The 22,562-nt window shown below is 42.9% G+C and overlaps 1 protein-coding gene across 1 annotated transcript in view; it reads left to right on the forward strand.

Moving 5' to 3' along the window:
• The window catches only part of SACS (sacsin molecular chaperone), a 39,559-nt gene extending 17,988 nt beyond the window's left edge, over positions 1-21,571 (forward strand). The window contains exon 9 of the mRNA XM_022574496.3: positions 8,438-21,571. Within this exon, the coding sequence (XP_022430204.2) occupies positions 8,438-19,995 (11,558 nt within the window). The 3' untranslated portion in view covers positions 19,996-21,571. The remainder of the gene's footprint in view (positions 1-8,437) is intronic.
• The last annotated feature ends 991 nt before the right edge of the window (positions 21,572-22,562 follow it).

Consider the following 22,562-nt stretch of genomic DNA (forward strand, 5'->3'; position numbering starts at 1 on the left):
TTGTAAAGCATATTCTTTGTTATGTGTCTTTTATACTATATGCTGTTTTCTTTTCAAAGGTAATGACTGTGCATCATTCATGTAAACAGAAGGGAAAGGAGCTGGAATGGGGGAGGCGAGTTCAGGATGGAGCAGAGTGACGCTGAAGGGAGTGCGGGTGTGAACTGGGAGGGTGTCCCTGGGACACTGCTGTTCCCAATATCGAGATCCCTTCCTTAACTGGGAATTGTCATCTTCAGAGTAGCCTTTTTGGGAGTCTAAACGTGGATTCCTATTACTTTGCCATTCTTTGCTCCAAAGTTTTAGAAATCCTTACTTTTCAAATTCTCTATTACATTCTTACATAAAAACGTTACGTTGAAATATAATGTACGTACAGAAAAGTATACATATCTTAAATGTAGGCCTAATGAAGTCTTATAAACTGAACATGCCCAGATCAAAACCAGAAGACTGCCAACACCCAGGGACTCCTGGCTGCCTTTTCTGTGACCGTCCTGTCCACTCAAGGGTAACCGTGACCCTGACTCTTAATAGCACCGATTGATTCAGCGAGTTATTGTACTCCCTGTGGGGGGATCACAGTGTGCACTCTGTCCGCTGCTTTCACTTACTCCGAGTTTGTGAGATCCGTCCAGGTTGGTGCACGCAGTTGTAGATCATCCTTTCTCATGGCTGCGCTATTTCATTGTGTGGTTTTACTTTCTTTTGAAGACAGATTTTTTGTTAATGGCCAGTAGTTTCTGAGGTAGATAGGGGTTTGGAAATCAGTCAGAAGTTATTCAGAATCAAATCAGGTGAAAGGGGTAGAGAACCAGCAGAATCATACTGCTTTTACTCAAAATGTTCAAGTACCCTGTAGCACAGAACATAGCCACAACTTGCTTCTCGGGCCTTAGATGGGTGGGGTACCTACTGTAATATTTTTAGGGACAAATTAAATTCATATACTCTTAACTTTGGTAATTTGACATTGTTATAACGCTAAGTCTTCCCACTCTGTATGTCTTTTCATTTTCTCACCTACTGTGGATTCTGATTTGTTATTGTAGGATCATACCAATACCATGTTTTATCTCTGGCTCCTGGTTAATTTTTTTTGACTGTTAAACTAGAAGAGACGTCTTCACTGTGTTTGTTGCCCGTAACCTGTGGCTCAGTTACCCCAGAAGTTGTCTTCGTGGTCACTTTTCCTATCTTGATTAAAGTATTGGCCTGCCACCCTTGTGATTATTTAATAATCCTGATCTCTAGCCTTTCCGGTATTTTTATCTGGCCATATGGGTGATGGGTAACTGCTTCCTGGGTATCTTCTCTATTGCTTTTATACCATTGGTTCCAGACAAAAATTTGTTTTTGATACTACTTTATTGCCATGTTTTGGGAACATTAAACATGAAACATGTGTAGGGGCTGATGGGGACCCAATAAATGACACCTCTGCTTTCCTGAGAGCCGCGTCAGTGAAGAGATGCACAGAGAGGGATCCAGCAGGTAGACGTCACCAGTCTCCCCCGTGTTACTGATAATCCTGGTAGTGGGGCTCCTGGCTTGCGGCGCATGGTGGACTTGTGCTGTGACCCCTCCAGAGGCGGGTGAGCTCGCCAGGCCAGTTGCAGGGGCACTGGGAGACCTCGGGCTTCCTTTCCGGGTACACCCTGCCCCACGAGTCTCCCTGGGCAGGGGCAGAGCCTCTTCACCCTGACTGGTTGATAAGTCATTCCTCTTTCTGGTGTGTGGGGCAGGTGGGGAATTACGAGTGGGGAGGGGAGAGGCCGAGAGTATTACGTCTGTGTAGCTCCCTTCCTATGGTAGGGAACGTCCCAGATGTCTAACAGCACTGGATCTTTTTTGCTCTAAATAATGACTGTGTGATTGTTTTGCTGACACAAAGCACTGTGGACTTCTGTTTACCAATTATCAGTAAAATTTGATTGGCCAGTTTTGAAAGTACTGCTGCATACAATTGAAGTATGCAGTTTTTTTCCTCTGCAATGGGTATTTCTCTAATTCTGTAGCCCAAGCAAAATCTGTCTCATTGTGTGGTAGTTTTACCTTTCACTTGCTTCACATTTAAAATCCTGAGCTAAGTATTAAGTTACTACTTGTACTTTCACCGTTTACCTCTGTTGCCTCTTTCCCATTGGCAATTACATGCTTCTGTCTTTTCCGTTTGGGGGAAAACAAAACAGACCTTGACTTTGGTTCGCTTTCTTGCATGCCGACATAGTCCAGCTTCTGGAAGGAGTGGCGTGTGTCTGTTGTCTGTACTTTCTCATCATCTGTTGCCACAGCACACGGGCTTTTGCTTCTACATCATTCCAGTAAAATTGCCTGACTGAGGCCACCAGCTAATGACTGTTTAAAAATGATAAAATCTAGTGGAATGTTCTGTTCTTTTTACCTGATCTCCCTGGTCACTCCCTCTTTGAACTCCCTGGCTTTGATGATACCACTCTCTCGGTGTCCTTATACTTCTTTGCCTGCTTCTGAGGATTATTTGTGAATTCCCGTTCCTCAGCTTACCCCCTAAATGGGATTAGTTCAGGAACTCCTTGCTCAGCTCTCATTTTGTTCCTTACTTTCTTCGAGTATACTCATTCACCCCCAGGCATCCACTGTCACACATATGTAATGGTCTCCATACCTTCAGTTGTCACCCCAGTCTCAAGAGGGGCAGTGTAGTGCAGTGTAGTGGTTACAAGCCTGGGCTCTGTGGCTGCACAGATCTGGGCTCAGACTCGACTCCTCCATCGTGTGACTTTGAACAAATTACCCGACCTGTCTGAGCCTCTCTTTCCTCATCAGTATCATGGCAGTACAGGAACATCCTTCCATTAAGAGTATATCAGGGAGATCAGCTCAGTGCTTTGTGACCACCTAGAGGGGTGGGATAGGGAGGGTGGGAGGGAGGGAGACGCAAGAGGGAGGAGATATAGGGATATATGTATATGTATAACTGATTCACTTTGTTACGAAGCAGAAACGAACACACCATTGTAAAGCAATTACACTCCAATAAAGATGTAAAAAAAGAGTATATCTGGGGCCCTCAAGATTCAATTACATGAAATGCAAGATTGCTTTCTTACAAGTGGAATGAAATGAGAAAAAGGGTTGAGTGGAGGATGGCAGGCAGTCACAACTTACCAACTGAATTTTATCCAGTTTGCATTATCGCAGCGGGGCAGCTTATTGATAACCTCAATTGTAATATTTTAGTCGTGGTAGGCGTTTCTCTGAAGATCGGATGATGTGTACAGAACGCGTACAGTTTTAACACGCTACCTGCTCATAAGAAATGGTGATGAAATGGCAGCTGCTATCATTCTGCCCTTGGAGTTCCTTAGGAGTCTTAAGGTCGGCATTCTCCCAGCTGGGGTCCTCATCCTCTCTCTGCGTCTGTCTCTCCTTTTGCCCGGTCCTTCCTCCTGAGAAAGGCGCCCGTTACCATGCCCAGGAATGAAACCCTTGCTCGCCATCCTTGTTCTCCAGTCTCCGGGGTCTGGGGATTGCATTGTCTCTGGCTGTGCTGCAGGCCCTCTGTCTCGGGGACACGCCGTCACTGTGCCCACATCCCTCCTCTCATCACCGCCTGCCCCACTCGCGGGTTTCGAGCAGATCCTGACGCGGGACAGGCGCGGTCTTGTTCGTGTGGCCTGCGGGGCGTCCCGTGGTTGGCCCCTCGGTGTCCCTCTTCTGTTCTCGTCACCACAGGCGCTTGCAGGTGCACAAACTTGAGTTCCCTGCACCCTGTGAGACCAGAACCCTGTGAGATTTGTCACCGCCGTGCAGCACAGCGCCCACTTCAAGGTGGGTGCTTGGTAAATTTTTTTTTACCCGAATTAAGGTTTTCTCATACCTGTGTTTTGCACACGGTGTTCCTTTTGCTTAGACTACTGGCTCCCTCCTCCACTTGGCCCTGTGACTTCCCTTCACCTTCTAACCCTCAGCCCATGCACCTCGTCCAAGCGGCTCCCTTTCCCACTCTTGTGTCTCTGACCCTGCCCGGCACCGCAGACCTGAGGGGCCGTCTCTGGTTCAAGCCCGGACCCTGTCGCAGTCCATGTGCTCCCCTTTGCCTGGTCACAGGCATGTTTTCACTGTGCCAGACTACGAATCCTTGAGAGCAGGGGCCGTCTGTTACTTCTTTTGTACTCCCAGTGCCTGGGTGACAAGCTAATGCTAAGCCCCCGCGGCTGGGCCAGGTGGGATGGTGTTGCACGGACAAGGACGAAAAGGCAGACCCTCCACTGTGCCTGTGAGTCAGGATTTCTTGTGTCTTCAGTATCTCCTTTGCTCTCCACAATCCTGAGATAAGCGTCACCCTCCTTTGAGGGCTGGGGACATTGAAGCCGAAAGAATTTGAAGGATTTACGTGACCTGCTAGAGCTGCAGAGTTGGAACGATGATTCTGTTTTGTTTCGTTTTTCCTATTACAGGTCGAGATTATTTCTGTGTTAGGTTACCTGAGCAAACGGGTGACAGTCAGAAGTTAGAGGAGCCGGTCAATGGGTTTTGGAGGAAATAAATAGAAAAAAAGTTGAGTCAGACAAATGGTAGGAATGGCTAATAGTTTGGTTTTAGTTCATATTGAAATACATCTTTAAATCTTAAATGTACATTCTGCTACGTTTGGAGTTTTGTTTATGGCTTTTCTTTTACATAATGATGTGTAAGATTCTGCAAGCTGTGTTATCTTAAGATACAGAATAATTCCTGTAGCCATCATGTGAAAATTGTGACAATTCTGGCTTTTTCTAAGAATGGATTTAATTATATTCTAGCACAACAACTTCTCTGGGGATATTCAGGTATGATGACTAAATGTGTTCATTTGTAGCCTGATGTTTTTGTTCATTTGATTCTTTGAATCCTGGTTTTTCATTTACCTAAGTAGCTAGAAGTTATATCAGTATTTTTTTTCTGGTGGTAATTATTAAAGGAGAGAGGAAACTATACTAGTGGAGTATATAGGCGGTTGTTACACATACCACAATAAAACCATATTCAAATGACTTGGAAACATTCACTTCATAGGACATTTAGTCTCAAATGAAAGAATTATGTTGAAATTGGTATTTTAAGCTGTGGTATTTAGTGGGTAGGTGTGAGAGTGCACACACCTATTATATGATGCACGTAAATATTGAGATTAAAAAGGTCAGAGGGGGATCCGTTCTGGGATCTGTGCCGATGAAGTGAGAGGCCCTGCGTGGACTGGCCACCGAGGAGCGTGGTCCAGTGTGCCTAGTGCCCCCGGGGAACGAGCAAAGGTAGAGTGGCCGCCAGCTCCCATTAGGGACGGCAGCTGACTGTTCGCACAATGCTGAGTGTCAGTTATTGACTGTCTTTTTTTTTTAATAACAAGTTTTGACTCAACTTGTATTATTTCCCCCCAGTTCATGTTTCACTTGGAAGATCAGAGGATGTAAGATTTGCTTTACAGAAATTGTTTTTATAGTAAACATTATTTTTTGAGTCAGTCTCTTCCTTGACGCTGAAATAAATTTAGAAACCAAGTCATTGTTATAGTGATAATTCATATAAATATTAACTTTGGTTTCTAGCTTGTGTTAAAAGCAGCTGATCATCCACACCTGCTATGACTATATATTCTTATATTTTTAAGGTGTGAGCAAAGAGGAAGACAGGATCTTGATGTCAGCAGGCTGCACAGTTAGCGCCTGCCCTGGGGACTCTGGGTTGTGTCAGCCATCTCCCCGCTTGTTGTCCGTCTCCTATTAGGGATGGAAACTAGGAAGCCGAAGCAGTGTCAGTGATGACTTCTGGAGAGAAGTTGATCACGAGTGCTATTCTGAATGACGCTGGTGCCTTCGGAGGTAGAACGAGGTTTCCGCCAGCCCCCTTGGGGTGTTAGGTGCTGCCGCCAGGCTTGCAGAGAGCCCAAGGGAGTGCTGAGCCTGCCGGCGGGCTGTCCTCGCCTTCCCTCTGTGCTCATTTTCTTTCCCTTTTTTCCTTTTCCTTTGAAGGTTGGCCTGACTGATGGCATACCATTTAATTGGCCCCTCACCTTATTTTGAAGTAGACTGTAATATCCTATTTCCATTCATGATGAAAATCTTTCTCAAAGTTAGGACTGAACATAAACACATAAATAAACAAAAAACGTAGTGCAGTCCTTGAATAGTGATTCAGCATGTTGATGTGATTATCTTGAACCGATCTATAGGAAAGCACAAACTACCCTGAGAAGAGCTATTTCTAAACAGACACATCTGTTGAGAGTTTAGATAAGCACTTTCTGTCTCCAGGGACACCTAACAGTACTACTTAACGTCTTTTGACAGTGCTGATGACTTTAAAGGCTAGGCCACAGAAACACAAGTCATTTATTAAAACACTGTGAAATTATTTTACTGATACTGTTGGAGATGCTTTACAGTTTCAGTGACTTTCTAATCCAGGGCAGGGAGACTTCTTTCTGTGTTAACATTTATATTTTAGGGTAAAAGCTAAAGGCTTAAATATGAAATAAACAGAAATCGGGACTTCAGATTGAATTGACTTTTGTACTTAGAATTGTGTCCTACTACATTTTCTCTCTCCTTTGTTTTCCCTGCTGTTTTTTCATTTGAGCATGACTGGTGTTAATCGCATGTTACGTGTGGTGTGCAGGTTTTATTGGCATTTTATTTATACATTGATATTAGATAACTTTCCTGAAGGTAGGCATGTTTTATAAGTTCCAAAGTTCATGCAAGGATACTGGATAGGATTATCTACAAAATGCATGTCATGTGCCAATTATTAACGCAGGACACAGTGTGGTGCGTATTTGATTTTTTTGTTGAGTGTTCTGATTTTTAACTTCTAACCCTTTTTTGTATCTTTGGTATTGTATCCTTGCCTTACTTGTGATTTGGAAATTCTATTATAGTTAATTCAATTCAGTAAGCATTTTTTAGAACATTAAACAAATTAATTAAAACAATTATATCTTAATAGGACACATAGACGGAGGAGGCTATGCTAGTCAGACTATTGACAAGATTTTATGACTTCTTAAATATTACTACTTGACTTACCCTAAGTCACACAATGTAGAAACTGATAATAATCAGAATGTGGGTATTGATGTCTTCAAAAGTTGCAAAAGTATGCCCTTGCTTAAACTTCTATGGCAGTAATTTTAAATGTCTTACTGTAACATGAAAGATAATTTTCTTGGTAGAAAGTAAGGTCAACTTCCTGATGTGTGAGTCTGTGGAACAAGGGTGTCCTTCCTTGGTTAACAAATGCTGATACAGAAAAATTTCAAGGGGCTTGAGGTGTGCCCCCTTTTATAAGTTTTTCCAAAATTAGTCTTTTAAGAGTCTAGAAATTACGTGTACCTAGGGAGAAAATGGAATATTCGTTTTCCATAAGATTGAATTTGAGGTGCTTTTTATTCTTCTATATGGGCAAATAACATACCTATAGGTACCTAGTGTTATTTTAAAATTTTGTTACTCCTGGTATTGCAGATAAAATACTCTGAAACACAACATGCACTTAGAAATAAAATGTTATTTTCTAGACCACTGATTAAAAGTCAGCAAAAATCTTTTCTTCCCCAGAGAAAACCTTATTAGTCTCCTCGTTTATAAAACATCTGGGAGTGGAGCTGCCTTGTTGGGGGTAACCCTGCCTTCACAGCAGGGCCCGCTTCCCCTGTTGCTTGTCCCTGAAGCACTTCTGCAAAGCCCAGATCCCAGAAGAACACACTTTACTTTGTGCTAAGTACCAAGTAAGCACTGCCTCGGAGGGTTGTGACTGTGCTCCGTACCCGGACATGTGCACAGAGCAGTCTTAGAGCTAGAACCTCAGCCTCATCCTTTCTCCAGATGAGAGACTTCCAGTCCCAGAGAGGCTGCGTGACCCCTAACTCCTCACACATCTAGTTACTGGTGGAGAGGAAACTCCAGTGTCCTGGCGGCCTCAGCTCCTGGCAGCCTTGGTCAGCTGGGACAGGGTGCTGGGCCTTGCTTTATCCTGTGGCCACCCGGCTCCTGGAAACTGGGCCTCCTTATAAATTACTTACCCTTAAATAAAAGGGTATTTATTTAAACTTTATCCACATTTTCTTTGGTGCTTTTATTTGTGAACAAATCACCACTAAAAATTATTTTCCATGTTGATTCTATTTGTAGGGCATTATAGGATAATTTTTAAGACACATCTAAATGCATTTTAGATATTTATTTAAAATAAGCACTTTCTCCAGAGAGAATTATCACTCCCACAGGCTATTATAAATATGGATTTATGTGTGATCAGCCCAGTTATGCCCTATTTTTGCGTTTTCACAGCGTACTTAAAACTCTCAAAATGACTTTCTAGTACTCTTTAATCTGTCTAATCTATGAGAATAGAAAGTTAAATAAGTTACAGTAGAATTGTATGTATTCATAACATTTCTTTATGTGATTTACAGGAAGACCGTGTACCCAGCTACAGCTTCTAAACCCAGAACGTTTTGCACGTCTTATCAAAGAAGTAGTGAACACATTCTGGCCTGGCAGGGAGTTGATTGTTCAGTGGTATCCATGTGATGAAGACAAAAAGCACCCACCTATTTCATGGCTTAAAATGGTGTGGAAGAATCTCTATATACATTTTTCAGAGGATTTGACTTTATTTGATGAGATGCCACTAATCCCTAGAACCGCACTAGAAGAAGGTCAGACGTGCGTGGAACTCATCAGACTCAGGATCCCCTCATTAGTCATTTTAGATGATGAATCTGAAGCACAGCTCCCAGAATTTTTAGCTGACGTTGTACGAAAACTTGGAGGGATTGTCCTTAAGCAATTAGATGCCTCCATACAACATCCACTTATTAAAAAATACATCCGTTCGCCATCCCCAAGCGCTGTTCTGCAGATGATGGAGAAGATGCCTCTGCAGAAGCTGTGCCACCAGGTTGCGTCGCTCCTTCCAACGCACAAAGACGCCCTAAGGAAGTTCTTAGCTAACTTAACTGATAGCAGTGAAAAGGAGAAAAGAGTAATTCAGGAACTGACAATATTCAAGCGCATTAACTATTCATCCAGTCAGGGGATCTCCTCCTACACCAAGCTGAAGGGCTGCAGGGTCCTGCACCACACATCCAGGCTCCCGGCGGGCCTGCGGCTCTCCATCTCAGTCGTGGACAGCAGTGACGAGGCCACCATCCGCCTGGCAAACCTGCTCAAGGTGGAGAAGGTAAAGACCACCAGCTGCCTAAAGCTTATCCTAAAAGACATCGAAAATGCATTTTATTCACATGAGGAGATGACACACCTTATGCTGTGGGTCCTCGAGAATCTATCCTCTCTTAAAAATGAGAATCCAAATGTGCTTGATTGGCTAACGCCATTAAAATTCATTCAGATCTCACAGGAGCGGCTGGTGTCGGCCAGTGAACTCTTTGACCCTGATGTGGAAGTATTAAAGGACCTCTTCTATGATGAAGAAGAAACTTGTTTCCCACCCTCAGCTTTTACCTCACCAGATATTCTTCACTCTTTAAGACAGATTGGTTTAAAAAACGAAGCCAGTCTCAAAGAGAAAGATGTTGTGCAAGTGGCTAAAAAAATTGAAGCTTTACAGGCCAGCTCTTGTCCAAATCAGGAAATTCTCCTGAAGAAAGCCAGAACACTCTTACTGGTCTTAAATAAGAACCACACCCTGCTGCAGTCACTTGAAGGGAAGATGGCCCTGAAGAAAATAAAATGGGCTCCAGCTTGCAAGCAAAGGCCTCCAAACTACCCAGGATCCTTAGTCTGGAAAGGGGATCTCTGGGATCTCTGTGCACCCGCGGACATGTGCGACGCGGCCCATGCCATTCTGGTCGGCTCATCACTTCCTCTTGTTGAGAGTGTCCATGTGAACGTGGAAGAAGCTTTAGGTATCTTCACAAAACCTGATATCAATGCTGTCTTAAAGCACTTTAAAATTGTTGTCGATTGGTACACTTCGAACACCTTTAGTGATGAAGACTACTATCAGTTCCAGCACATTTTGCTCGAAATTTATGGATTCATGCATGATCATTTAAATGAAGGGAAGGATGCTTTTAGAGCCTTAAAATTTCCATGGGTTTGGACTGGCAAAAAGTTCTGTCCTCTCGCCCAAGCTGTGATAAAACCGTTTTATGATCTTGACCTTCAGCCTTATTTGCACAGTGTGCCTAAGACCATGGCAAAGTTCCACCAGCTGTTCAAGGCCTGCGGTTCAGTAGAGGAGCTGACGCCAGATCACATTTCCATGGTCATTCAGAAGGTGTACCTCAAAAGCGGCCAAGACCTCAGTGACCAAGAAAGCAAACAGAATCTTCATCTTATGTTGAATATTATCCGATGGCTTTATAGCAATCAGATTCCAGCAAGCCTCAACACACCAGTTCCTATACATCATAGCAGAGATCCTTCCAAGCTTATCATGAAGCCAATTCATGAATGCTGTTACTGTGACATCAAAGTTGATGACCTGAATGACTTACTGGAAGATTCCGTGGAACCAGTCATTTTGGTGCATGAGGACATACCCATGAAAACTGCAGAGTGGCTGAAAGTCCCGTGCCTCAGTACAAGACTGATCAACCCTGAAAACATGGGCTTTGAGCAGTCAGGACAAAGAGAACCACTGACTGTAAGAATTAAAAATATTCTGGAAGAATACCCTTCAGTGTCAGATATCTTTAAAGAACTTCTTCAAAATGCTGACGACGCAAATGCAACAGAATGCAGCTTCATGATTGACATGAGAAGAAACATGGACATTCGAGAGAATCTCCTGGACCCGGGGATGGCAGCGTGTCATGGGCCGGCTCTGTGGTCGTTCAACAACTCTCAATTCTCAGATTCGGACTTTGTGAACATAACAAGGCTAGGGGAATCTTTAAAGAGGGCAGAAGTTGACAAAGTTGGGAAATTTGGTCTTGGGTTTAATTCCGTGTACCACATCACCGACATTCCCATCATCATGAGTCGAGAATTCATGATAATGTTTGATCCCAACATAAACCACATCAGTAAACACATTAAAGACAGATCTAATCCCGGGATCAAAATTAATTGGAGTAAACAGCAGAAAAGACTTAGGAAATTTCCTAATCAGTTCAAACCATTCATAGACGTATTTGGCTGTCAGTTACCTCTGACCGTGGAAGCACCTTACAGCTACAGTGGGACTCTGTTCCGACTGTCCTTTAGAACTCAGCAGGAAGCCAGAGTGAGTGAAGTTAGCAGCACCTGCTACAACACAGCAGACATTTACTCTCTCGTGGATGAATTCAGTCTCTGTGGACACAGGCTTATCATTTTCACTCAGAGTGTAACCTCAATGTATCTGAAGTACTTGAAAATTGAGGAAACCAACCCCAGCTTAGCTCAAGATACAATCATAATTAAAAAAAAATTGTGCTCTTCCAAAGCACTGATTGCACCTGTCATCAGTGTTTTAAAAGAAGCTGCTAAGCTCATGAAGACTTGCGACAGCAGTAACAAGAAGCTCCCCGCTGACGCACCCAAGTCAGCTTGCATCCTTCAGATCACAGTGGAGGAATTTCACCACGTGTTCAGAAGGATTGCTGATTTACAGTCGCCACTTTTTAGAGGTCCAGATGACGACCCAGCTGCTCTCTTTGAAATGGCTAAGTCCGGCCAATCCAAAAAGCCATCGGATGAGTTACCACAAAAAACAATGGAGTGTACCATGTGGCTTATATGTACCTGCATGGATACAGGAGAGGCTCTCAAGTTTTCCCTGAGTGAGAGTGGGAGAAGGCTGGGAGTGGTTCCTTGTGGGGCTGTGGGAGTTTTTCTGGCTGAGATCCAGGACCGGAAGTGGGCTGTGAGACCACAGGCTGGAGAGGTGTTCTGCTATTTGCCCCTACGAATCAAAACAGGATTGCCGGTTCACATCAACGGGTGCTTTGCTGTTACTTCAAACAGGAAAGAGATCTGGAAGACAGACACGAAAGGACGCTGGAACACCACCTTCATGAGACACGTGGTTGTGAAAGCTTACCTAGAGGCACTCAGCATCCTGCGTGACCTGGCCATGAGTGGGGAGCTGATGGACTATACTTACCATGCAGTGTGGCCTGACCCTGATCTGGTTCATGATGACTTCTCTGTAATTTGTCAAGGGTTTTATGAAGATATAGCTCACGGGAAAGGGAAGGAATTGACAAGAGTCTTCTCTGATGGATCCACATGGGTTTCCATGAAGAATGTGAGATTTCTAGATGACTGTATACTTAAGAGAAGAGATGTTGGCCCAGCAGCCTTCAAGATATTTTTGAAATACCTCAAGAAGACTGGGTCGAAAAACCTCTGTGCTGTTGAACTTCCTTCTTCAGTAAAATTAGGATTTGAAGAAGCTGGCTGCAAACAGATACTGCTTGAAAATACATTTTCAGAGAAACAGTTTTTTTCAGAAGTGTTTTTTCCAAATATTCAAGAAATTGAAGCAGAACTCAGAGATCCTTTAATGAATTTTGTTCTGAATGAGAAAGTCGATGAGTTCTCAGGAATTCTTCGTGTTACTCCATGTATCCCTTGCTCTCTGGAGGGGCATCCTCTGGTTTTACCATCAAGATTAATCCACCCTGAAGGACGGGTTGCAAAGTTATTTGATACTAAAGATGGACGATTTCCTTACGGGTCTACTCAGGACTACCTAAATCCTATTATTCTGATTAAACTCGTCCAGTTAGGTATGGCAAAAGATGATATTTTATGGGATGACATGCTAGAACGTGCCGAGTCAGTAGCTGAAATTAATAAAAGTGATCACGGTGCTGCTTGTCTAAGAAGTAGCATCCTGTTAAGTCTTATTGATGAAAAACTAAAAATAAGGGATCCTAGAGCAAAGGATTTTGCTGCAAAATATCAAACAATCCCCTTCCTCCCATTTCTCACAAAACCAGCAGGTTTTTCTTTGGACTGGAAAGGTAACAGTTTTAAGCCTGAGACCATGTTTGCAGCAACCGACCTTTATACAGCTGAGCATCAGGATATAGTTTGTCTTTTGCAGCCAGTTCTAAACGAAAATTCACATTCCTTCAGAGGCTGCGGTTCAGTGCCACTGGCTGTTAAAGAGTTTTTGGGGTTACTGCGGAAGCCCACAGTTGACCTGGTCATAAACCAATTGAAAGAAGTTGCAAAATCAGTTGATGATGGAATCACATTGTACCAGGAGAACATCACCAATGCTTGCTACAAATACCTTCATGAAGCAATGATGCAAAGTGACATCACTAAGATATCAATTATTGAAAAGTTAAAAACGTTTAGCTTCATTCTAGTTGAGAGTGCATATGTTGACTCAGAAAAAATTGCTTTTCATTTGAATTTTGAAGCAGCCCCATACCTTTATCAGTTGCCTAATAAATATAAAAATAGTTTCCGTGAACTTTTTGAAAGTGTGGGTGTGAGGCAGTCTTTTACTGTTGAAGATTTTGCCCTTGTTTTGGAATCTATTGCTCAAGAAAAAGAAACAAAACAAATAACAGAAGAGAATTTTCAGCTTTGCCGGCGAATAATCAGTGAAGGAATATGGAGTCTCATTAGAGAAAAGAAACAAGAATTTTGTGAGAAAAATTATGGCCAAATATTATTGCCAGATACTAATCTTAAGCTTCTCCCTGCAAAATCTTTATGCTACAATGATTGTCCCTGGATAAAAGTAAAGGATAGCACTGTAAAATACTGTCATGCAGATATACCCAGGGAAGTGGCTGTGAAACTAGGAGCAGTACCAAAGCGGCATAAAGCCTTAGAAAGGTATGCGTCCAACATCTGCTTTACAACACTGGGCACTGAATTTGGACAGAAGGAAAAACTGACCAGCAGAATTAAGAGTATCCTTAATGCCTATCCTTCAGAAAAGGAAATGCTGAAAGAACTTCTTCAGAATGCTGACGATGCAAAGGCTACAGAAATCTGTTTTGTGTTTGACCCTCGACAGCATCCAGTTGATAGGATATTTGACGACAAGTGGGCCCCCTTGCAGGGGCCAGCACTGTGTGTGTACAACAACCAGCCTTTCACAGAAGACGATGTCAGAGGGATTCAGAACCTCGGGAAAGGCACCAAGGAAGGAAATCCGTGTAAAACCGGACAGTACGGAATAGGATTCAATTCTGTGTATCACATTACAGACTGCCCTTCTTTTATTTCCGGCAATGACATCCTGTGTATTTTTGATCCTCATGCCAGATACGCACCAGGAGCCACATCTGTTAGTCCTGGACGCATGTTTAGAGATTTGGATGCAGATTTTAGGACACAGTTCTCAGATGTTCTGGATCTTTACCTGGGAACCCACTTTAAACTGGATAATTGCACAATGTTTCGATTTCCTCTTCGTAATGCAGAAATGGCAAAAGTTTCAGAAATTTCTTCAGTTCCATCATCAGACAGAATGGTCCAGAATCTTTTGGACAAACTGCGGTCAGATGGGGCTGAACTTTTAATGTTTCTTAATCACATGGAAAAAATTTCTATTTGTGAAATAGATAAAGCTACGGGAGCCCTAAACGTGCTGTATTCTGTGAAGGGCAACATCACCGATGGAGACAGGCTGAAAAGGAAGCAGTTTCACGCATTTGTAATTGACAGTGTCACTAAAAAGAGGCCGCTCAAGGACATACCGGTTCAGCAGATCACCTACACTATGGATACGGAGGACTCTGAGGGAAACCTTACCACCTGGCTAATTTGTAATAGATCAGGTTTTTCAAGTATGGAGAAAGTATCTAAGAGCGTTATATCAGCTCACAAGAACCAAGATATCACTCTCTTCCCACGTGGTGGAGTAGCTGCCTGCATCACCCACAACTACAAAAAGCCCCACAGGGCCTTCTGCTTTCTGCCCCTCTCTTTAGAGACGGGGTTACCGTTTCACGTGAACGGCCACTTTGCTCTCGATTCAGCCAGGAGGAACCTGTGGCGGGATGACAACGGGGTGGGCGTTCGGAGTGACTGGAACAACAGCTTAATGACGGCCCTGATCGCTCCCGCGTACGTCGAGTTATTAATCCAGTTAAAAAAGCGCTATTTCCCTGGTTCTGACCCGACGTTATCGGTCTTACAGAACACGCCTATTCATGTTGTAAAGGACACCTTAAAGAAGTTTTTGTCATTCTTCCCAGTCAACAGGCTTGATCTACAGCCAGATTTATACTGTCTGGTGAAAGCACTTTACAGCTGCATCCACGAGGACATGAAGCGCCTTTTACCCGTTGTGCGGGCTCCGAACATTGATGGCTCCGACCTGCACTCTGCAGTTATAATCACCTGGATTAATATGTCGACTTCAAATAAAACGAGACCATTTTTTGACAATTTGCTGCAGGATGAATTACACCACCTTAAAAATGCAGACTATAACATCACCACACGCAAAACAGTGGCAGAGAATGTCTATAGGCTGAAACACCTGCTTTTGGAAATTGGCTTCAACTTGGTTTATAACTGTGATGAAACTGCTAATCTGTACCACTGTCTGATAGACGCCGATATTCCTGTTAGTTATGTCACCCCTGCTGATGTGCGATCTTTTTTAATGACGTTTTCCTCTCCCGATACTAATTGCCATATTGGGAAGCTGCCTTGTCGTCTCCAGCAGACTAACCTGAAACTTTTTCACAGTTTAAAACTCTTAGTTGATTACTGTTTTAAGGATGCAGAAGAAAACGGGATTGAAGTGGAGGGACTGCCCCTTCTCATTACATTAGACAGTGTTTTGCAAACTTTTGATGCAAAACGACCCAAGTTTCTAACAACATACCATGAATTGATTCCATCCCGCAAAGACTTGTTCATGAATACATTGTACCTGAAGTACAGTAATATTTTACTGAACTGTAAAGTTGCAAAAGTGTTTGACATTTCCAGCTTTGCTGACTTGTTATCCTCTGTGTTGCCCCGTGAATATAAGACCAAAAGTTGCACAAAGTGGAAAGACAGTTTTACGAGTGAGTCTTGGCTTAAGAGTGCATGGCATTTTATCAGCGAATCCGTAAATGTGAAAGAGGATCAAGAAGAGACAAAAGCAACCTTTGACACTGTTGTTGACACCCTAAAAGACTGGGCATTGCTCCCTGGAACAAAGTTTACTGTGTCAGCCAATCAGCTTGTAGTTCCCGAAGGTGATGTTCTGCTTCCTCTAAGTCTCATGCACATTGCAGTCTTTCCAAATGGCCAGAGTGATAAGGTTTTTCATGCTCTCATGAAAGCTGGCTGTATTCAGCTTGCTTTGAACAAAATCTGCTCCAAAGATAGTGCATTTGTTCCTCTGTTGTCATGTTACACAGCAAACATAGAGAGCCCCACAAGCATTTTGAAGGCTGTGCATTATATGGTCCAAACCTCAACTTTTAGAACTGAAAAATTAGTGGAAAGTGACTTTGAAGCACTTCTGATGTATTTCAACTGCAATTTGAATCACTTGATGTCCCAAGATGACATAAAAATTTTAAAGTCACTTCCATGCTACAAATCCATCAGTGGTCGCTATATGAGCATTGCGAAATTTGGAACATGCTATGTGCTTACAAAAAGTATTCCTTCTGCTGAAGTGGAAAAATGGACACAATCATCGTCCTCTGCATTTCTTGAAGAAAAAGTACACTTAAAAGAACTATATGAGGTGCTTGGTTGTGTACCTGTAGATGATCTTGAGGTCTATTTGAAACACCTCTTACCAAAAATTGAAAATCTCTCTTATGATGCAAAATTAGAGCATTTGATCTATCTTAAGAATAGACTCTCAAGTATTGAAGAATTGTCAGAGATCAAGGAACAACTTTTCGAAAAACTGGAAAGTTTATTGATAATCCATGATGCTAACAGTCGACTAAAGCAAGCCAAACATTTCTATGATAGAACTGTGAGAGTTTTTGAAGTTATGCTTCCCGAAAAATTGTTTATTCCTAAGGACTTCTTTAAAAAATTGGAACAACTTATAAAACCCAAAAATCAAGTTGCATTTATGACATCCTGGGTAGAATTCTTAAGAAATATCGGACTAAAACACATCCTTTCTCAGCAGCAGTTGTTACAGTTTGCTAAGGAGATCAGTGTGAGGGCTAATACAGAAAACTGGTCTAAAGAAACACTGCAGAATACAGTCGATATCCTTCTCCACCATATATTCCAAGAACGAATGGATTTGTTATCTGGAAATTTTTTGAAAGAACTGTCTTTAATACCATTCTTATGTCCCGAGCGGGCCCCTGCCGAATTCATTCGATTTCATCCTCAGTATCAAGAGGTAAACGGAACGCTTCCTCTTATAAAGTTCAACGGAGCACAGGTGAATCCAAAATTCAAGCAGTGCGACGTGCTCCAGCTGTTATGGACGTCATGCCCTATTCTTCCAGAGAAAGCCACCCCCTTGAGCATCAAAGAACAAGAAGGGAGTGACCTTGGTCCCCAAGAACAGCTGGAGCAGGTTTTAAGTATGCTGAATGTGAACCTGGACCCCCCTCTGGATAAGGTCATCAATAACTGCAGGAACATATGCAACATCACAACTCTGGATGAAGACATGGTCAAGACTAGAGCAAAGGTCTTAAGGAGCATATACGAGTTTCTCAGCGCAGAGAAAAGGGAGTTCCGTTTTCAACTGCGGGGCGTTGCTTTTGTGATGGTGGAAGATGGCTGGAAGCTTCTGAAGCCGGAGGAGGTGGTGATCAATCTTGAGTACGAGTCTGATTTTAAACCGTATCTGTACAAGCTGCCTTTAGAACTGGGCACCTTTCACCAGCTGTTCAAACACTTAGGCACTGAAGATATCATTTCAACCAAGCAGTACGTTGAAGTGCTGAGCCGCATATTCAAAAATTCTGAAGGAAAACAGTTAGATCCTAATGAAATGCGCACCGTTAAGAGAGTCGTTTCTGGCTTGTTCAAGAGTCTACAAAATGACTCGGTGAAGGTGCGGGGCGATCTCGAGAACATCCGGGACCTTGCACTCTACCTGCCAAGCCAGGATGGGAGGCTGGTGAAGTCCAACATCCTGGTGTTTGATGACGCCCCGCATTACAAGAGCAGGATCCAGGGCAATATCGGTGTGCAGATGTTGGTGGATCTCAGCCAGTGCTACTTAGGGAAAGACCACGGGTTCCATACTAAGCTGACTATGCTCTTTCCTCAGAAACTCAGACCTCGTCTGCTGAGCAGCATCCTCGAGGAGCAGTTAGATGAGGAGACTCCCAGAGTCTGCCAGTTTGGAGCGCTGTGCTCTCTTCAGGGCAGGCTGCAGTTACTCTTGTCCTCTGAACAGTTCATCACAGGCCTGATCAGAATCATGAAGCATGAAAACGATAACGCTTTTCTGGCCAACGAGGAGAAAGCCGTGCGACTCTGCAAAGCTCTAAGAGAAGGCTTGAAAGTGTCCTGTTTTGAGAAGCTTCAGACAACATTAAGAGTTAAAGGTTTCAATCCTATTCCTCAGAGCAGAAGTGAAACTTTTGCTTTCCTGAAGAGGTTTGGGAATGCAGTCATCCTGCTCTACATACAGCATTCAGACAGTAAAGACATTAACTTCCTGTTAGCCTTGGCAATGACGCTTAAATCAGCGACCGACAATTTGATTTCCGACACTTCATATCTAATTGCTATGCTAGGATGCAATGATATTTACAGGATCAGTGAGAAACTCGACAGTTTAGGAGTGAAATACGACTCTTCAGAACCATCGAAACTTGAACTTCCAATGCCCGGCACTCCGATACCTGCTGAGATTCACTACACTCTGCTTATGGACCCAATGAATGTCTTTTACCCCGGGGAATACGTCGGGTACCTTGTTGATGCTGAAGGTGGGGAGATCTATGGGTCGTACCAGCCGACATATACATACGCCATTATCGTACAGGAAGTTGAAAGAGAAGATGCTGACAACTCTAGTTTTCTAGGAAAGATATATCAGATTGATATTGGTTACAGTGAATATAAAATAGTTAGCTCTCTTGATCTGTATAAGTTTTCAAGGCCAGAGGAAAGCTCTCAGAGCAGAGACAGTGCCCCTTCCACACCCACCAGCCCTACAGAGTTCCTGGCCCCTGGTCTACGAAGCATCCCTCCTCTTTTCTTTGGTAGGGAGAGCCACAAGACCTCATCTTCGAAGCATCATTCCCCCAAGAAGCTTAAGGTGAATTCTTTACCAGAAATTTTAAAAGAAGTGACGTCAGTGGTGGAGCAAGCTTGGAAGCTTCCGGAATCTGAAAGAAAAAAGATCATTAGGCGGTTGTATTTGAAATGGCACCCTGACAAAAACCCAGAGAACCATGACGTTGCTAATGAAGTTTTTAAACATCTGCAGAATGAAATTAACAGATTAGAGAAGCAGGCTTTTCTAGATCAAAATGCAGACAGAGCCTCGAGGCGAACGTTTTCAACCTCAGCATCCCGATTTCAGTCAGAGAAGTACTCATTTCAGAGATTTTACACTTCGTGGAATCAAGAAGCAACGAGCCACAAATCTGAAAGGCAACAACAAAATAAGGAAAAATGCCCACCTTCAGCCGGACAGACTTACTCTCCGAGGTTCTTTGTTCCCCCCACCTTCAAGTCAGTTGGTAACCCAGTCGAAGCACGCAGATGGCTGCGACAAGCCAGAGCCAATTTCTCAGCCGCCAGGAATGACCTCCACAAAAACGCCAACGAATGGGTGTGCTTCAAATGTTTCCTCTCTACCAAGCTGGCTCTGATCGCCGCCGACTATGCTGTGCGGGGCAAGTCCGACAAAGACGTGAAGCCGACTGCACTCGCGCAGAAAATAGAGGAATACAGTGAGCATCTGGAAGGCCTGACGAATGACGTCCATACCTTGGAAGCTTACGGTGTAGACAGTTTAAAAACAAGGTACCCCGATCTGCTGCCTTTCCCACAGATCCCGAATGACAGGTTCACTTCTGAGGTTGCCATGAGAGTGATGGAATGTACTGCCTGTATCATCATAAAACTTGAAAATTTTATACAACAAAAAGTGTGAGCGCACTTAAAGAAAAAGCAGAGCTGGGTCTTGAATGTGTTGTAGCACAAGTATGAATTGCTGTCCTTAAGCTTCCTTGCCAGTTATTTAGGAATTGCGAAGCACACTGCAGACTGTTTGGGGAGAATTTTGGAGTTGTTGTTAACATGAATTTCAACAGAAGACGTTAACTGGATCTAAGAACTATTTTGAGGCTGGTGGTGAACTGTGGAATTGCTGGAGGCAGCTGGCCGGCTGGGGTGGCGGCTCGTTGGACTGCACTTTATACAACCAAAGCTCAGCAGTTTGTTAGACAAGAGTCTGTCTCTGTCTCTGGTTAGGGTGAAGTTAGTTTTACGTCTTCCATGTAGTATTTTTTGAAGCAGCTAATGAAACACTGGACATATCATTGGTTTAAACAAATGAGGGGAACTAAGTCTTTGGAGCTTATTATCTCTTTAAGTGGATCCTCTTGGGTGTGTTATTTTCTTATCAGCTGGATCCGATTATGAATTTTTTGCAATTTTACCTATTAGACCCTCAGTACATGTATAACATGGTACAGTACTTTACTCCTGAATATTACCTGATTGAGACTCTGCAGACGGTACTGCTGGGACGCACTGAGTACACTTTACATCCTTGTTCTGGATGTCCTCCCGCCCTGGGTTTACAGGCTTCCTGGTTCGTGAAGGTAGCACGTGGGAGACCCCAGTGGTGGCCGTTCTGGCCTCTGGATGTGAATACTGCTTCCAAGAACCGCCTGCCAAAGCGACATCTGTCACCTGTTAGAACATTTGCTTTATGTTTGTTTGTACATATTTTCCACAAACGTCATAATTTATATAGTGTGGTTGAACAGGATGTGACCTTTTGTTGTCTAAAGGTGCTGCAGTAAACATTTTTTGTCCTTCAGCGTGGCACTTAGTGGAGTTTTTTGGATTTCACTTTGAAGGCATTAAAAAATTGTAAAATCATGTGACAATAAGTTATAAAATAGGAATTATCAGCTTGTGTTTTCCCCACGAACAATTCAGAACTGACATTTAATTTTTTATCATGTTTGAATGTCCTACGAACATACTTCTTTTGCAGAATGTAAAAGAAAGGTGATGATAATTAGTTTCTATAAGTGTGCTGGCTGTAAATGATGCTAAATATAATATTTTATGCAATTAAGGGCTTATGGAACATATTAAAACTTTTTTTTATTGGTAATAAGGAATGTTTGCGCCTCCACTATTGTATTGCTTCTGGATGTGAAGCCATGTGATAATTTCTGCTATTATATTAAGTGCCACAATTTTAATAAAGCAAATGTACATATGAAATCATTGTAGCTGGTATTTCCTGAGAAACAGTTCCTTGAAAATCAAACTTAATATCTTCCTATATGAAGTTCTGACCTGTGTGTATTTATTTGTGCGTTTATTGGAAATATTAGGATAGAACTTTCCTATATATTTTATAGTGGAATTTTAATAGGTTCCTTTTCTTATGATTGAATATAAAGTACTTGACATATACTAGGTTTATTAGGTGCTCACTGATTTTGTTGATTTTATTTCGCCTTTCTAGGGAATAAAATTAGTTGACATATGTGGTATACGTATGTATTTGGAAATACGTTAAATATGGTTCTTCTCTAGGTAGAGGCTGGATTGATACCGACCTTGCCTCAGGGGAGGGCTGTGTGCCTGGGGCCAATTCACACCTGAGCCCTAACAGGTAGGACATGTTCATCTTTACACCTCAGGCACAAGTCTTCTAAATCCGGCAGACCAGGCTTGGAATTCTCTGTTCCGGGGCGACCCAAACGCTGGGTCCCCAGCTGTCTGGGACTTTCTTAAGTTCTTGCTACTTTAAAACTCAGATTCGACACTTGGAATATGTTTCATTGCTTTTGGATATTAAAATGTACACAGAACACCCTGTCTGGCTTTCGTGGTAGTTGATCTAGGTGGAGTTTTGTGTTTTTTTCTAGACTTCCTTTAAAAGAAAAAATACAGGTCCACAGTCCCTGATATGAAACGCTTGCATCCAAATGTTTTTCAGAATTTGGATATTAGAACATTAATACCAGTGCATATAAACTGGGTTTAATGAGGCTTTTCCATCAGAGTTGGGCAGCTCCCTTTAATCAAACACATTAGTATTTCTGCAGTGAGACCATGAATACCCACCCACAGTAAACTACACAGACATGAGAAGTAGCCTCATCTAAATTTAGGTCAGGTTTTGCCACCCATAGTTTGCAGTAGATGTATTTGGAAAGTTTTCATTTTTTGGAACTTTTTAGATTTTGAAATTCGGGGTAAGGAATTTTGGACCTGAACTATTTTTTGTATTAGGCTCCCCTATTTTGCTTTTTTTATTAAAAAGAAGGTGTAAACTACCAGCTGGTGTGGGCGTAGCTGCTCCTGAGAAAGGGGTTGGAACAGGCCTTCTGCACTCGGGAGCGGGTTCTGTGCCTCCCCGTGAGCGGAAGGGCGGAATGCTCCACAGCCTCCGGCGGGGGGAGACCAGGGACGAGCCTGAGAATGATGGTGGGGAAATGTTCAAATAGCGTTCAGTCAAATAAAGAGAAC

Source organism: Delphinapterus leucas, chromosome 18 (assembly GCF_059928025.1).
Source record: "Delphinapterus leucas isolate spDelLeu-1000000601 "Yukka" chromosome 18, BTC_Dleu_Yukka2, whole genome shotgun sequence".
In the NCBI taxonomy this organism is placed as follows: Eukaryota; Metazoa; Chordata; class Mammalia; order Artiodactyla; family Monodontidae; genus Delphinapterus; species Delphinapterus leucas.